This window comes from Ornithodoros turicata, chromosome 5, assembly GCF_037126465.1.
Source record: "Ornithodoros turicata isolate Travis chromosome 5, ASM3712646v1, whole genome shotgun sequence".
In the NCBI taxonomy this organism is placed as follows: domain Eukaryota; kingdom Metazoa; phylum Arthropoda; class Arachnida; order Ixodida; family Argasidae; genus Ornithodoros; species Ornithodoros turicata.
In genome coordinates, this window is record NC_088205.1 from 9,575,464 (window position 1) to 9,591,414 (window position 15,951).

Sequence of the window (15,951 nt, forward strand, 5' to 3'; positions counted from 1 at the left end):
ATGAGTCACGAGATAAGCAAGACAATATTACTGAAAAGAAATCAATAAGACTGCCCATGTTAGTATTGTTTCAAGTCGATAAAATATAGGATTTGGTAGAATATAGATGGGTTCAACATTAGTGATAAATATAGAATAATAAAATGTCTTCATCGCAAAAGAAGTCATGAGCAGGTTTCGGATACGACCGCCCATGTACGCTGCAGCAAAATGTACAGTGAGATTCTCCTTGGAACCTAACCGTAAAATCTCGATCATCATCAGCAGCAGCAGCTTCCGCATGGGTTCCAAGGATCTTCCGCATCAGCAAGGCTAAATAATGATGAGATCCTTACATCACCCGCATAGTTTCCTTTTGGGCTGAATGACATCATAAGAGTGTTCGGATTTTCGTTAACAGATAAAATGGCAAAAAGGAGTAAAGTAAAGCACTCAAAAAGGCCATGACGACAACTCAGTTTGTGTGCGTCAGTTTGTAACGTCATCTATTTTCGAAATGCGTTGTGGTCAAGCATTGCGTCTTCTCCCATCCAGCAGTTAACAATACAAAGCAGTAAAATGACGTAAATGCCGATCAGCTGGTGGACAAACTCCCTGGTAAATAAACCTGAGCGTGGGGCGAACACAGAGAGAGAACGCGAAACGAAAGTTCATGTTCGCCCCATGCTCAGGCATATTTACTACGACTTTTGTTGTCATAACACACCTGGGGCACTACAGTTTGCGGCTCACACAAACCTGAAATGGTGTCGAACTTTGGCGATCATCATATTTTTTATGATACCGAATGCTCGCTGTAAAATAATACCGATCTCGGGTTGTGCGAAAGTTTTCGTTACAATGTCCTTTGCAATGGGCTCCATTTCGCAGTTTTTTTTTCTCCCATTGTACGTCGAAGGTACCTCGACCCCCGATTGTGTATCGTACCTCAAACATATCTCCCCACGATCGTCGTGTTACCTATCGCCTCAATAATAATAATAATAATAATTAGTAACAATAGTATTATTATTATTAATCATAATAATAATAGCTTATTCGCACAAACAAACCGTGGAGGGAGAGTGCGAGGAAAACAAGTCAAGTTAAGAGTGAGAGTCGAGAATCAAGTACGAGACTTGACAACCTTACCTTACCTGAAGAAGCGTAGCCCTCTACGCGAAAGCTGGTACAGAATAAACTTAGAAATCTTCAGTGTTGTTTTTTGAATGTTTGTGACCCCATCCCATTCTATAGGTTGCGAGCCACTGTGGCGAGTGCCCAACAGGTTGAGGTCCAACGTTGGCGCTATTTCCCGCTTGTTAGAGTTGGTCACTTCTCTCCACCATTCTTTCGGTTCGCGTCGCAATTTTCCAAGTCGGCTTCACCCCTTAGCTAGAAGCTTTAAGTGAAGACCACATTACGAAACCGAGATAGCAACAACAAGTTGGCTTCACCTCACGTTCGCATGCGTCAGGTGGCGTTACAAGGTGGCTTAGAGCCCGTATCCGAAATATCGTCTTGAGGATCGTACCTTAGAATTTTCACACCGGTTCGCTGGATTTTCTACCTTTCGAGGTACTTGAAGCGCAGTCCACTGCATAAAAGTTTGTACTCTAGAAAAACAGTAGCTTCTGTGTTTTAATCGTATTATCGCTTCGGGTACAAACAGCTAGCTACGTTCACTTCACGTTTGCAAACACTAGGTGGCGCCAGCTTTACAAAACTAAGATACAAACAGCAAGCCCGCGTCACGCTCGAAAGCATGAGGTAAAGCCTGCTTTACAAGGCTAGGATAATAAGAGCAAGCCGTCTCCACGCCATGTTTGGAAGCATTAGGTGAAGCCCGCCTTGGAAAAATGAGACAGAAGGAGAAAGACGGTTTGACCTCACGTTTACAATCATTAAGTGAATATATATTTCGGCTTACTTAAGTACGCCGAATCCTTACAGAACAGCTATGTTCCTTCCTTGCAGCATTGAACGAGTCGCCCACATTTATTTCATTGCGGACGCCTTACATAGCATACCTACCATCATTGCTGTTTCTTTAGCAGACACCGACGCGCAAGTAAATGACTTCCTTAAACAGAGTGCAAGCCTGAAGAAGTTCAATATAACGAATATACTTTAAACAACATTAACTCGAGCTGAGATTACACTTAATGAAGAGAAATCCCGCCGCAGAGTTTGGAATGCCCGTGGGCACACTTTAGAGTCCAAAGAAAAAAAGAAAGAAAAATATAAAAAACACGAGATGTGTCGCGTCGAACCCATTAATTCGGAAAGAAATCTTAATCCGATTTCTGTTCAATTAAGGGGCGTTCCTCGAAGCGTTGCAACCCCTAATTGGAATCCGAGGTGGAGACGTCTCATTACACGGATTCACTCGGTGCAGAAGGAATGGGCTTCGTTTCTTCTGTTCGTAGTCTTCACATTGTTTGCTATCCTAATGTGTCGAAGAGTATTATCTTATCTACCTTATGTTGTCCTGTTCATAGCTTTTGGACGAATGGGGGGTATCAAAGAATAACTGAACGAAAATAGCGAAATATAATTTTCGCTGGTAGTCATTTCATAGTCAAATGACGCATTCAATGACGAACAGCACACATTTTTTTCTTTCTTCACATTCAAGCTCAAACTCACTCAGCACGCACTGAATGTATCACTGCTGCAACGACAACTGACGGCAATAGTGATCTACTAAACAAAATAGCTACGGGCGGACAGCAAACACGTGTCATTGGATGAATGCTTTTACCAATGCATCAGCCACGTATTTTTGTAGCTGCTGCTGACAGGAGGAAGTCGTAGTCTACGTTTTATGTAGCACGGGATCGCATTAAAGCGTTTGGGAGTTACAATTTTGAAATAAGACCCATTGTTTTCATACTGTGGCGACACCGTCATATTAAGACAGACTGCATGTGCAGAACTCTGCACGCGAGGTATTGTTCCATTCCAAAACGAAATATGTCACGTTAGAGGGTATTCTTTCTTTCTTACGAAACCACACAGTCTGAAGCAATAACAGCGGTGCGCTAATGTGACATGTAGATAAATACGTAATGGGAATTGATGTTCTGAGGCTGGGACACACATAGAGAGGACAAATGCATACAAAGCCTCAAGTGCCTAAGAAATTAATATCCTACAGCTGGCTAACCTTTTCAGTGCTCTCCACGGCATACGTGCGGCAATTGCTTCACCAATGTTCATATAAAAGTTTTATCCCATCACTGTTTCTCCCAATCCATAGTGCACACGAAGTCCCAATCATTGTCTTCTAGTCAAGAAGAAAAAGCAAAAAAGAGCAGAGGTTATCGTCCCCGCTTAGAGGCCGACTGCTTCTAATTGCGTTAATCCTCCGCTACTGTCTTCAGTCTAGCTTCTCGTTTTCTTCACGGAGTACATGCAATACTTATTTCTGATTCGTTATGCTAAATGACGAGTCAAACACTAAATTCTACTCCAATTACGAGTTCATTCAGAGGGAACAATAAGAAACTGTTAGGCTGAGGCACTTGTTTGTTTGTTTGTAACGAAAAAAAAAAAAATAAGAGAGGAGAAATTGAAGTCGTCTCCCGACTTGTTCTGCTACTCCTAACATAAAATGAGACATTTTCAGTTTCAGTTTGTTTTTGCACCGAAAGATGAAATAATGTATAGGCAGACGCAGAGTCATCATAACCATTCTCTCCTAGCTGTGATGGATTGTACATTAGCTTAGGTCATTCGCGGTTCGTAGGGTAGCTCGTTATAGTGACATGGTGGAGTTTGGCGGTGCCTTCTTCGTCTGTGGATGTGCGTTGGGGCTCAACCGCTATCACTACGCTGTACTGATACATGCTCTGTCCTGCGAACGCGTGCTAATATAGTCAATTTGCTTTCTTTTTAGGCCTGGTGAAGATGGGGATTCACTGTGTGGCTGGCCGCAAGGTGGCTGTCAAAATCATCAACAGGGAGAAACTTAGCGAATCTGTTCTACAAAAGGTCAGATCGCCAACCTTCACCGCTTCTTTTTCATGTTCACGATGTCTTTTCGTCCTTTATGAAATATTCGCAGTGTCGAAAGTCGCAGCGTAGGTCGCAGCGTCCATTATGAAATATTATTTACAGGTCGAAAGGGAAATTGCAATTATGAAACTCATAGAACATCCTCACGTCCTTGGGTTATACGACGTCTACGAGAACAAGAAGTACCTGTGAGTAGATGCCACTTCTCCATGCCATTACTCTCACAATTCGTTATTTTAACTACATACCGTATGCACCTTCCTTTTCTCTCACTTTTTCATCTTCTACCTCCCCCCGCACACACCTTTCATTCCGGTTATCTATCTTCCCCATCTTTCTAACATCATTTATCCTCCCCATGCAGTACCCTATAGAAAAAACCCCTGCGATACAGCATACAGTGCCCCTCGAGTACGATTGTATGTACAGCTTAAGGTACTTCCCATGTAGAACTTCCCACTCAAACTGCACTAGAGCTTTGCCCTTCGCCGTGTCTTCTTATACAGTTCTCCCTGCCGCTTATCGCACTCTGTAACTTTAAAACCACTGACGGCGCATGTGAGGGAAAAATTTCCCAAAATGAATCGACTTTCAAGACAGGCCAGACATCCCACGTGGCGTCGAATCTTTCCTTCCTCGCCTTCTCTCACCCCTATTCGTTGCGGAAAAGGACGTCAAATTACCCCTCCCAAAATGGAGGCTGCCGGCCGTACGCTAATGCAATCTCCACGTTCTATGCGTTTCTGGTCCATTTAAAGGGAACCGTTATGGAGGAGATGAGAAATCAACGCACACGACAGTAATGCCCCTACTGGCGTAATGACTTTGACGTCCGCGAGGTGGCGAAACACAATCACGGCCTCTGGTCACGCAAAGGCTTCATGCCGCGTTTTTGAGTGGTCCTCTCTCGGTCATTTGCCTTCCGGATGTTTCTCTGTGTTTAGGCATTACTATAATGGAACACAGCATCAAAACGATGGTTAAATGTGTGTGTGTTGTGTGTTCATGATTGTACTGCTCGGAACTCGGTGCACGAATGCGACGGGTAAGGGCAAGGGCGAAAGGGAGTAGGAAAAGACGATGACGGTATCAGAAAGTTTCTTTGTTGTTGGTGTGTGTATATGTCCCTTCTATATGTATGTATGGCCTGCTAGAAGCCCGCCATACATTTTCTAGTTCTAGCCCGCCATTATGTATGTGTGTGTTCCAGTCGTCCATCATACACGAGTCCGCGAGTCGTCCTCATTCTCCTCTACATGGTATTGACGCGGACCTCAACCGGATGCTCCGCTAAGCGTCTGAGGGGGAGGGGGGTGATGTGGCGGCCCGTGGACAACGACGACGATGTGCCCCTGCTGCCACGCGCTACTGCGCTGGCTCGTCAGTTCTATCCGGCACCGTTATACCGTGAGGCCACCCACATCTGTCGGCTGTGTGTGTGTGTGTGTTTAACGCTCTTATGCGTGTGGTGGGCGACCCCTCTCGCTCTCGGTTTTTTGTAGCCACACAGAGCTACCCACAACAGAACACATGCGAGCCTCTCCGGGTAGCCTTTGCCGGGGTACTGCCTGTACCATGGCAGCTGCAGAACTACAAACTATTTAGGGGAAAGACAACGGAGCGCGGTTATACCGCGTAATGTGCTAAGGTACATCTCTCTTGTCCCATTTTTGAAAAAAAAAAAACAAACAAAAAAACAGGCAATTACATCGCTACATCTTAGGTACGGTCGTTATAATAAATCAAGTACCCGAGAGAAACGTAGAAGACATCGAGAACAACAGCACATTTCCTTCGCCGACATGGTAGTGAGACAGCACCCTTTGCAGCAACGAAGATAATACAAAGTTGGTTGAGGGAGTAGGTCGACATTATTAGTGGGAGTCATCCCTAAGCTCTGTTCTAGTTGTCCCGGGGTCATCCAGACAGAAAAGACCGGAGGGACATGTGTGTGCCGAGCCCCATTTCGGGCAATAGCATTTCTGACAGCGTATGTCACGTTGTGGACAAAGACAATGTTGTTCGACGGAGCAGAAGTTGTGCTGCTGCCATCGCTGGCGCTCTTCCCGTCCCGAAAGAAGCTCGCTGTGGCTAATAGGATTCGATCGGGGGGACCTCATCGATTGAATACGTTTCACGTCGGGATAAATTGGGAGCCGGCGCACATCAGAGAGACGCATCGACTGAAAGGTTAAATTGATACGCAGGTCGAGATGCAAGTTGAGATTGACCCGGAATGGGTTCCAAGCTGGACGAGCGGGAATGGCCCACAACGGGAATGTATTGGAGGAATCGAATTGGTCATTACGTCAATTGAGAACTAGTGTTCCTGTTGCTACGATGTACCTTGCTTTTCTGGAATGTAATTCTGGTCTAGTTTTGTGGTTTTAACGTTATTCTTAGTATTTCGTTGCTGACGGAAACGGAAATGAGACTACGTGCCGCAAAAATGGTCTCGCGGAATGTATGAGAATGAGAGAAAGAGGACTGGGAAGGAAATTAAAACGCGCGAGGAACAAAAAATATAGAAAATCAATAACTGGGACACGGTTATCTGGGAGTAGATTGGGAATAACATAGAAGATAATAAGGATTACATTAGATTTGAAGAACAAAAAATACGAACCTGTTAGCCCCGATCAATCGTATTCCTTCTGGTATTTATCATGTAGAAATGACACGCCACGTGTAGAAAGACACTTAGTTATTTTCATGATGCCCATGAACAGCAAAAAGGCCCCACTGATGATGCCCGTTGTTAAAATGGGAAGATATAAAACATAAGTATTAACAATTAGTAGGAGAATACTATAAATTATTCTGGAGCAGCCAAAGTCGGGAGCTGCTCGTCGTATTTATCGAAAGAAATGAATATGTGAGACTGCATTTTTGTTTGCGTGATGTATCAATCTGTCACAATTTCGATTGCCCTTTCACGAATGGCTATACCACAAAGCTCTTAACATCGATCTGTGCGAGTCTACGTAACCGCTTTGCGCGCTGAGACTGAGAGGGTGCTCTGGTTCAGCACCTTCAGCACACTATACGGGCGTATCCAGACTGTGGAGTTGAGACCTATTTAATAAAGGCCCAATCAGAAGAAGGAAACTCAGATTGTGTGTACCGTCCCTACTTTGCTCTAAACTGTGCACGTACTTTTGTGTTGTTGCAGCTATCTTATTCTGGAGCATGTGTCTGGGGGGGAGCTCTTCGACTACCTGGTGAAGAAGGGCCGGCTGACGCCCAAGGAAGCCCGCCGCTTTTTTCGGCAGATAATCTCGGCGCTCGACTTTTGCCACAGCCACTGCATATGGTGAGGCACCCGTTTCCCGACGAGTCTCTGACCATCTAACCACCTTATTGACCCGCGAAATACACGTTCAGTCACAGAGACCTGAAGCCGGAAAATTTGCTACTGGACGAAAAGAACAACATCCGAATCGCGGACTTCGGCATGGCTTCCCTACAGATGGAAGGGTCCATGTTGGAAACGTCTTGTGGTTCACCGCACTACGCGTGTCCAGAAGTCATCCGGGTAAGCTCCTCCTGACCTCCATTAGACGAAAGCCAGTTATGGTTGTGCGACCGTCCTTCTTTTTCCTCGATTTTTATCGTGCTTCGTGTTATATTATCGTGTTGTATTTTTTTAGTAGTCGGTCGCACCATATTTACATGGTAATGTCGTAGTCACCATCAATGTCACTGGTGTCTCTTGACAGCACAAGTAAGACATTATCCCCAACAACACCGAATATACTCAGGATGTACGAACAATGTCCTAACGGATTCGTACATCCAGAGGATATTCAGTGTTGTCGGGGTAGTTTCCACTTGATGGCCGAAAAATGCAACAGAGGCGCAAGCTTTGCTATAACATGAAATATAGTATAGTAGTTCCCGTAAGGACATTCTAACCCGTGAATTCTGGGGATCGCCCTCTGACGCTGGTTATTGATGTGCGTGTCTTGTGCACCGGTGATGTCATTACGGTATATCTATGGTACGGTATCTACGGTATTTTGCATGATAGTTTTGCACTACGATGCTTAACCGCTTTTAAATTTACGACGATTAAATCCCCTTCACAGCTTTATATGCAGACATCACAATTTTTATTCTGTATTGAATAGTCGCCGATCGCGGCATGCCGGTATCCCAAGTATTTCTTTGCATCCGATAAGGCGTTTTTAATCAATTTCTTTCTGTTTCTTTTTCTTTGTTTTTTCAGGGCGAAAAATATGACGGTCGAAGAGCAGACGTATGGAGTTGTGGAGTAATTTTGTACGCTTTATTAGTGGTAAGTCTCTTTTTACGCTTGCCGCTAGAAATCATCCCGTAAATTTTGGTTCCCCAGGTGTTGATTCCTGTGAAGACATATTGCTAGTTATGTTCAGCGCTTTGAGCGTCCTTAGACGTGCAGCTTCAGCAAAAATTAGTCAACCCGACAAACAAATAGGAGATATTAAAATCTCCGGCTTCAAAGTCAGTTAAATTTTGAAAAGGTCACGTGCTACAAAGCATATGAAAGTCCTGAGAAAATTCGTTTATGGTATAGCTACCTAAAGTGCAATACTCTTCTCAAAGGTGCCATTCATTCTTGAAACATCAGCGAACCTTTGCAAGCTTTTCGGGTATCTTAATTCGTCCTAGAGAACACGAGATAAAAAAAAATCAACCAATCGCCTTTGAAGGAGTCCCTGCTCTCCAATTACTCTTGATCAATCTACTAATAAGAAGCAGACGGCGATCAATGAAATTACCGAAGCAGAACAAAACCCGAGGAAGATCTTTAGTAAAGGCAGGGCTGGGCAATGAAAAAAAAAAAAAACAGAAAGAATATAATTACGTTAATCAGGACGAAGTCTCTTCGTAGTTACTGTCGAAATGGTCATTGAAATAGATTAACAGGAAAAGTCAGAACAAAAAAAAAACATATATTAAAGAAAAAGCGTAGTGATGCGAAGACACAAGAAGGTTAGATGTATCGTTCCAATAAGGCTGTGGTGTGGCAGTGAAGAGAGCCATAAAAGCAACGGAGAGAGAGAGAGAAAGAAAGCCCCATTAAGTTTCGCCGTTACCGTACCTTGGCATGCAGGTTTACTTCAAGCCAATCAACGAGAGAGAGAGAGAGAGATCGCTATGGAAAGGAGGTGTCTGCGATTTGTAACGGCGTGACGGTAATATAGATTCGACATGTTGTCAGAGTGTCTCCATCGCGAAGAAAAGGGAGAGCGTTCTGACAAACATTTTCGGTTGCTTTTATTTATTGGGTGGAGTGTTGTCACATAAGGATTAATGCAATAAACAAAGCGATGTAGCAGTATCTTTCTGACATTGCTCGTAACAACGGAGAAATAACGTGCGCGACTCAACTCTGCATCACAGAGGCAGACGTTGTAAGGAAGCGTGGTATATTCAGAGCAAAAATACGGTGTCCGTGTGCCGCACATGATGGTCTGGCACGCGCGGGTGGATATGTTTATTCGAAAAAGAAAAAGAGGAAAGGTTAGTCAGGCGTAGGCCGACTTGCTATTCCTTCAAGAAGCGGTTTACGGAGACGCCAATTATGTTCTGTTGCAAGAACCTACTGTTAACGGTGTGGTCATGCGCCATTAATAATGAAATGTATACAAGGTTTCTACCCATGCCCGTAGTGCTGCCGTACCTTTTAAAACGCTTATTTACTAGCAGGCATGCGAGGTGACATTATTGTGCCGACGGTTCAGTATTGTGATCTCTCTTGTTTTTTCGTGTCAGGGTGCCTTACCGTTCGACGACGACAACCTGCGGCAGCTCCTGGAGAAGGTGAAGCGGGGCGTGTTCCACATTCCCCACTTCGTGCCGCCCGAGTGCCAAGATCTGCTACGCGGAATGATCGAGGTCAATCCGGAGAAAAGACTCACGGTACGAACGTCCTCTTCGCCTCGGTGCTCTCGCGCAATGCAGGCAAAGCACGCTTTACATGCGGCGTTCTACTGCGAACGGGCAAGCAACAACGCAAAAGAAAAAAAAAAAAGAAAGAAAAAAAAAGGATCGCGTTGGTGTCATTTGTCATGAGCAGAGTTACATAAGTGTACGAATCCAGCAAATCAGCATCCGACATTTATTGAGAGAGAGAGAAAAAAAGGATGATACAATTATATGCCGACATATAAGGCTGGAAAACGTTGCATCTCGTGAGCTCGCCTATTTCCTAACGCCCTTCGCCGCTCCAACCGAAGGTCACGACGGAGAACATCTAAATATGATAGGAGAGCGTGTTCTAAATGCGCGCAGCCCGAAGCTCACTGCAGGCACAAGTTCCAACACTGCATTGATCGATTCGGCTCGGCCATCTGCCAATGATATAGTGCCATCTATGAGACAGCGCGGAAGACAGCCACCCGTGCGCCTCCTTTTTTTACCGCTACGAGGCGCGTTTGATGCTCCAGAGCTTTCATCACCTGGCGACCGCGCGGATAACTACGCAACATGAGGCACCATTATTATAGAAACATCTCAAGTTTGTGTCAGTGCTGTTGTTAGGCCAGTGGACGTGAAATGCCTGTTACCCATGTTCTCTATTGATAGTTTAATATGAGAGAGCACAAAAGTAGTAGTACTTTTGTTTTCTTTTCGGTACCTGTATCTGATCAGAGTCCCTGTCACATACAGGGTATTTCATTTAACCTTATAAAAAATTGTGTTAAGAATCTAGCTGTCTGAACAATACGTCGTCAACGCTACTTATCTGGGGGAGATTTTGCCATTAGTTTTGAATACTTTTATCAAATTTAATTCGCGAGGCATTGAATTTTTCAAATTGATCTCCGCAATTTGCCAAATCCGCCTCACGTTTTTTCGACAGAAACAGAAAGCGGACGTGGAATTTACACCCATTGCATTGCAAAATACTTTCTCTACTGCTCTTGTAATTACGAGAAAAAAAAAGGCGAGAACAATCAGTTCGAGGCGCGAATTGTCGTGTGTGTAAAAAAAAAGAAAGAAAAACAAAACACGCTAAGTTGACCTGGCCAATTTTGGAGTTCAATCGGAAAAAGTCAATTTATGCAAATTCAATGTGATAAAAGTGCTCAGATGTCATGGCAGAATCTCTCCCGAGACAAATAGCGTTGATCCCATAATGTTCAGAGAAGTAGATTTCTTAATACGATTTTTTTATCACGATTGATGAAACGTCCTGTATATCTTTCTTCCACCATTTTAGAGACTGTTTTACTATTATTGTGACTTCTTCGCCTTGGCATGCAACTTTAAGTCCGGCATCCACGTGATGGCGTCTATGTGTACATATTTTTCCTTTTATTGCATTGCTATTTCCAGCACACAAAACAGAGTATTTTTTTAGGCATCCATAGACTCCCACCAACTTCGCTGTCTTCCCACACTTCGCTGTGTTCGCTATGGCTTACACAACGCAGCGAAGCATATATGACATGAACCATGTGCGCGCGTGTGCCAAACACATAATAGATATCTCATGCATCTTATTAAGAAGTCACTTTCTACTTCTTCTTGTAATCTAGCTAGCCGAAGTAACAAAGCATCCTTGGGTTACGGCGTAAGTATTTCTTTCTTATCTAACTAGTGTTAGTTGAAGACAGTACACTACAGGTGGTTCTATGCACACAAATAATAAAAGTTTTTGCTGTAAAGAAAAGATAGCAGGCGTAGTAGAGTATATTTTCTGGTCATATTTTTCTTTAAACATCCATCCAACATCATCTCCCAGGGCTACACGAAAGCAAATGCAGTTATGTTCGTGATATGTGAAATTTAGCATTGTTATTATTATTATTTTTTAGAATATGGAAAGCATAAAGCAAGATATGCTGGTATCTTCCTGAGTAATTGTTATATGTAGTGCGTACAGCGGTTAATCTAGATACGATCATGTTGCACACTCCTACAGGGGAAGCAAGACAGAACTAGAACTGGAGCTTCCAATGAAAGAAGTCGTGCAGGTAATCGCCTAGTTCTACCCAATCCTCAAACATATCCACCATTCGTTAAACGTACGTAAAAACATTAACAGTCTACATGTGTGTGATTTTTGAAGAAACTGCATAACAGACAAACTCTGTTTCTCTAGTGAGGCATGCGATACATTAACTGATTAACGACTACTACCACAGAAATAATAATGGGACAAACGTACGTTTTTCCAGACGCACATTATTCCGAGCGTAGACGACATCGACCCCGATGTGTTGTCGAACATGACTTCTTTAGGCTGTTTTAAGGACAAAGAAAGACTTGTCAAAGACCTCCTCAGCACATGGTAATTACCCTCTTTATTCTTAGTTGCTCAGCTGCTGTGTCATGTCGAGCCATGATGAGGTTTCTAAGACTATTTAGCTAACCACGAACCCATAAACACATGGACACAACTTTATCACATATTTACCCACATAAAATATATTGTACAGCTTGGGACAAAAGTTTGCGGAACACCGGGGTGTCGCATTTCTCCAATGCAGCGACAACCTAGTAGAAAACAGGAGTGGACACACATACTGAGAAATGGATGGGATAGCCGGCCACCCGTTTCTTATTCGATATCTTCCTAATAGCTAGCAGGAGGCCGCTCCGATGAAGAAATACGCAGGTGCCGTGTTCCCTAAACTTTTGTCCCAAGCTGTACAAAGTACATAGATCAATGACTACCCTAGTCCTCTGTATAAGCATGCTTCTACTATATCACAGGCATAAGAATACTTGTGCACGCGTATGAGCTTTCGATTCAACGAAGCGCCACAGAGACGGGACACACTATTATAACACAACTTCACCAAATAACAGGCTGAAGGTCACCGATGGCAGAGAATGATACTGTCATTAATCCCGATTTTAGGAAAGTGTGAGGCGTTCGCCTTCTTGCGAGAGGTAGCATAACGACATAGGCGTCAGCACAACACGTATGCTTCTTGTTTTCAACAGACTGGGGGATAAAACAATTTCATTCGTGATGTTTGGCTAGGAGCCCGCATGCGATTAAGTTATGTTGTAACTCTGTATTTGTTAAAGGGAGGATTTCTCGGTGGTTGAACCGATCTGCCAGAACTCGTGCGCGTCATACTGAGCAGAAGTGCAAACATTGCAGCATAGCATAGGGTTTGCTATATCCACATACTGAATTTGGGAGACCAACTATTTATGTTCGAGCGTCCACTGGGCTTTTCCTCTGCTTACACGTTGTGTTGTCGGCACAGTCACAACACAGAGAAAGTGATCTACTTCCTGCTGCTCGACCGGAAGCGACGGAAACCCTCGTACGAAGATGAAACGGAAATTATCATCCGAAATCGATCGGAATCTGGTGAGAGCATGCTCTAACAATGTTCTCTTTTGAAAGTTAAAACTTTAAAAGGCATACATGATGATATCTAAAATATGATAAAATAACGGTGAAAGTAAATGTGAGGAAATATTTTGTAGCACGAGGATCATATCTGTAATCACGTTTTCTGTTTACTCTTCCAGCCGATCCTCCACGAAAGAGAGTGGACACGTGTCAGGTGAATGGAAGGGGAGGACCCAGGTACGTCCATACGAATAATAATAAATCGTGGCTTGACGTCGCCAGACAACTATGATCATGAGCGACGCCATAGTGGTCGGCGCATGGATTAATTCTGCCAACTTGTGGTATCTTTAGCGTGCGCTGGAAGCTCAGCACACGGCACACCGTGTTTAACGTCTCTCGCGGAAGACAGCGTATGATAGCAACTTGTACCCTGCCACCAATTTGCTGGCGTCCTCGGCCCGAATCCAACCCACAACCGAGGCCGGTCCATACGAATGCATTATGGTTGGAGAAACTCACACACTTATATACATAAGATACAGCTTACACATTTTCACGGAGCATACAAAGTGCACTTTTTTACATAATAATTACAAGACATGCAATTCTGCAGCATCACGCGCAGTACGCCACAAGGCCCCGCCTGTCGTAAAGGTAGCCGAAAGCTACGCAGTACTTGACGTAGCCGATAATAGCCGATAACAATCAATTGCAAGATTAACATCTCGTTTGATTGATATTTTTCTCCAGCGCTGTCCGCGTTGCGAACACCAATGTGGATTGTAAAAGTGGTTAATAGAGAGTTCTAGCAGACCGTTGATAACGTGACTAGCGTCTCACCGTATCAACCGGAACCAATCAGTGGATAAGATTCTGAGTCACGCACGAGTGCGATTGGTTCCGATAGAGACGATAACTTTATCAACAGTATACTAATACCCTTGTCACACGGGCACATTCAGGCCCTTTTATCTCAACTGTTTTATTAGATAGGGCAGCAAGTTCGATGCCGCAGAGAGCGCGAAACAGTGCTGCGTGAATGTTTTCTATATCAATTGTGGAATTTCCAAAAGGCCTTGAGATAAGAGGTCCTGAATGTGCCCGTGTGTCAGGGGTATTAAACTCACTAAAAATTAGGTACTTTACAACGTCGCGGGACGACTTTGGCTTTCCCAGGGTGACGCTCCGAATAATGGCGCTAAATATTTTATTTTGAGCTACTTTGCCCGTCATTGCTGAGGTTGAGGCAAACTTCGGTAAGCGAACCCAACGTTATCCCCTTAAACGGGACCTGCAAACTGTTCAGCAAACTTTTAAGCCACGTTTTATCGGAGAATATACCATTTTCGGAAAATCACACTAGATACGTCCACAGAAGGAAAAATATGAGAGCACTCACAATCTGATATCATGAGCGTTTAGTTGTGCAAGCTGGACAGTTGGAAGCTCGAGTAAGGATTTATAAATAACCTTCAATGTCTCTAAGAGGGAGCCCTGTCGGCTGCCTCCTGAGAGCGATTTTTCATAATTTCTTTAATGAAGTCCAAATGACGAAAATTTAGCAAGTGGAATGGGTACATCCGTGATCCATCTGGCGAGTTAAGACAGAGTTAGATGAAGCAGTCTTAAATCCATCTCTTCGCCATGTGTCTTTGTGACACGAGCTATCAATGTTCAAGTAACCGGAGAGTAACAGGTCTAGGAAACCGCTGCCGTTACAGGTAGCGACATCATCACTTGTTTCGTTGTCTTAAATTGTGTGATACTCGTGTTATTTCTTGATTCGGTATACCCGGAAGCATCTTGGTCAAGTGATATCCTGATATCAAAACTTACTACGATGTCATGCATAGCTATAGCTATGCATTCTGTATTAAAAGAGATTTTTAACCAATTACAGATACGCCTTCGACATGCTGAGCGACGGATCGCCCATTACACCACGGCGGTATCCGTACGGGTAAGGCACTCTTTAAAATGACACCTCCTTACGTCTTCTTAGGAAACGTTCGCACTCGTCAGTTGCCGTCTATGGCGATTTATCTGGTCACCCTATAGCAGCCTTGTAAAAGTATCAGGTAGTCGTGTGTGGAAGAAGGCTGGTGTCCTTACTGAGGTGCCAGCAAACATAACGATGACACGAAAGGACCCTACAACAACAACAACGATGACGACGGCGACGACATTTTATATGAATTGGATTGGATTGGATTCCATTGGATGGACGATGATGAGTGGAGTGTTTCATCACGATTGGCGATACTCTACCCCGTAATTTTTGGAAAACACAATAATTAGCTTCGTAGTGCGATCGAAATCCCACACTGTTCAGCCTGCTCGCCTGCCGAGCGCCGCCGCCGGACAACTGCTCTAATCGCCTTCCTGAAGGAAACGCGGCTCATATTACACCTCTAGTGTAGTGTAGTGTTCTTTTTTTTTCTGCGTTTTAGTCGTGAAGCTGCCCGCTTTCAGCGTTGCCAACCACGACGAGCCGTTTTCATTTTCACTACCACCACCACCACCACAGTGTTCAGAAAGGTTAGCAGCGCGTTTACGTCATTGCGTTGGTGATCTGGATTTGGCTTCACGTAGAAAGCAATTCAGTCATAGCGAGAGGTCAACAGTCTGGCCACACGTGCACAAAG

At 44.0% G+C, this 15,951-nt stretch overlaps 1 protein-coding gene and 1 long non-coding RNA gene across 6 annotated transcripts in view; one reads left to right on the forward strand and one right to left on the reverse strand.

Annotated features, from left to right (window-relative positions):
* The window catches only part of LOC135393985 (uncharacterized), a 416,022-nt gene that overhangs the window by 145,263 nt on the left and 254,808 nt on the right, over positions 1-15,951 (reverse strand). For all 5 annotated transcript variants that reach the window (XR_010422737.1, XR_010422736.1, XR_010422735.1 and 2 more), the window contains exon 3: positions 12,158-12,232. This is a non-coding gene — a long non-coding RNA (uncharacterized LOC135393985). The remainder of the gene's footprint in view (positions 1-12,157; positions 12,233-15,951) is intronic.
* LOC135393976 (serine/threonine-protein kinase BRSK2-like) overlaps positions 1-15,951 on the forward strand; it is a 131,310-nt gene that overhangs the window by 101,835 nt on the left and 13,524 nt on the right. The window contains exons 2-13 of the mRNA XM_064624383.1: positions 3,881-3,975; positions 4,102-4,187; positions 7,172-7,312; positions 7,384-7,534; positions 8,228-8,296; positions 9,757-9,903; positions 11,526-11,560; positions 11,912-11,963; positions 12,168-12,280; positions 13,212-13,318; positions 13,483-13,540; positions 15,207-15,266. Of these exons, the coding sequence (XP_064480453.1) occupies positions 3,881-3,975; positions 4,102-4,187; positions 7,172-7,312; positions 7,384-7,534; positions 8,228-8,296; positions 9,757-9,903; positions 11,526-11,560; positions 11,912-11,963; positions 12,168-12,280; positions 13,212-13,318; positions 13,483-13,540; positions 15,207-15,266 (1,114 nt within the window). The remainder of the gene's footprint in view (positions 1-3,880; positions 3,976-4,101; positions 4,188-7,171; positions 7,313-7,383; positions 7,535-8,227; positions 8,297-9,756; positions 9,904-11,525; positions 11,561-11,911; positions 11,964-12,167; positions 12,281-13,211; positions 13,319-13,482; positions 13,541-15,206; positions 15,267-15,951) is intronic.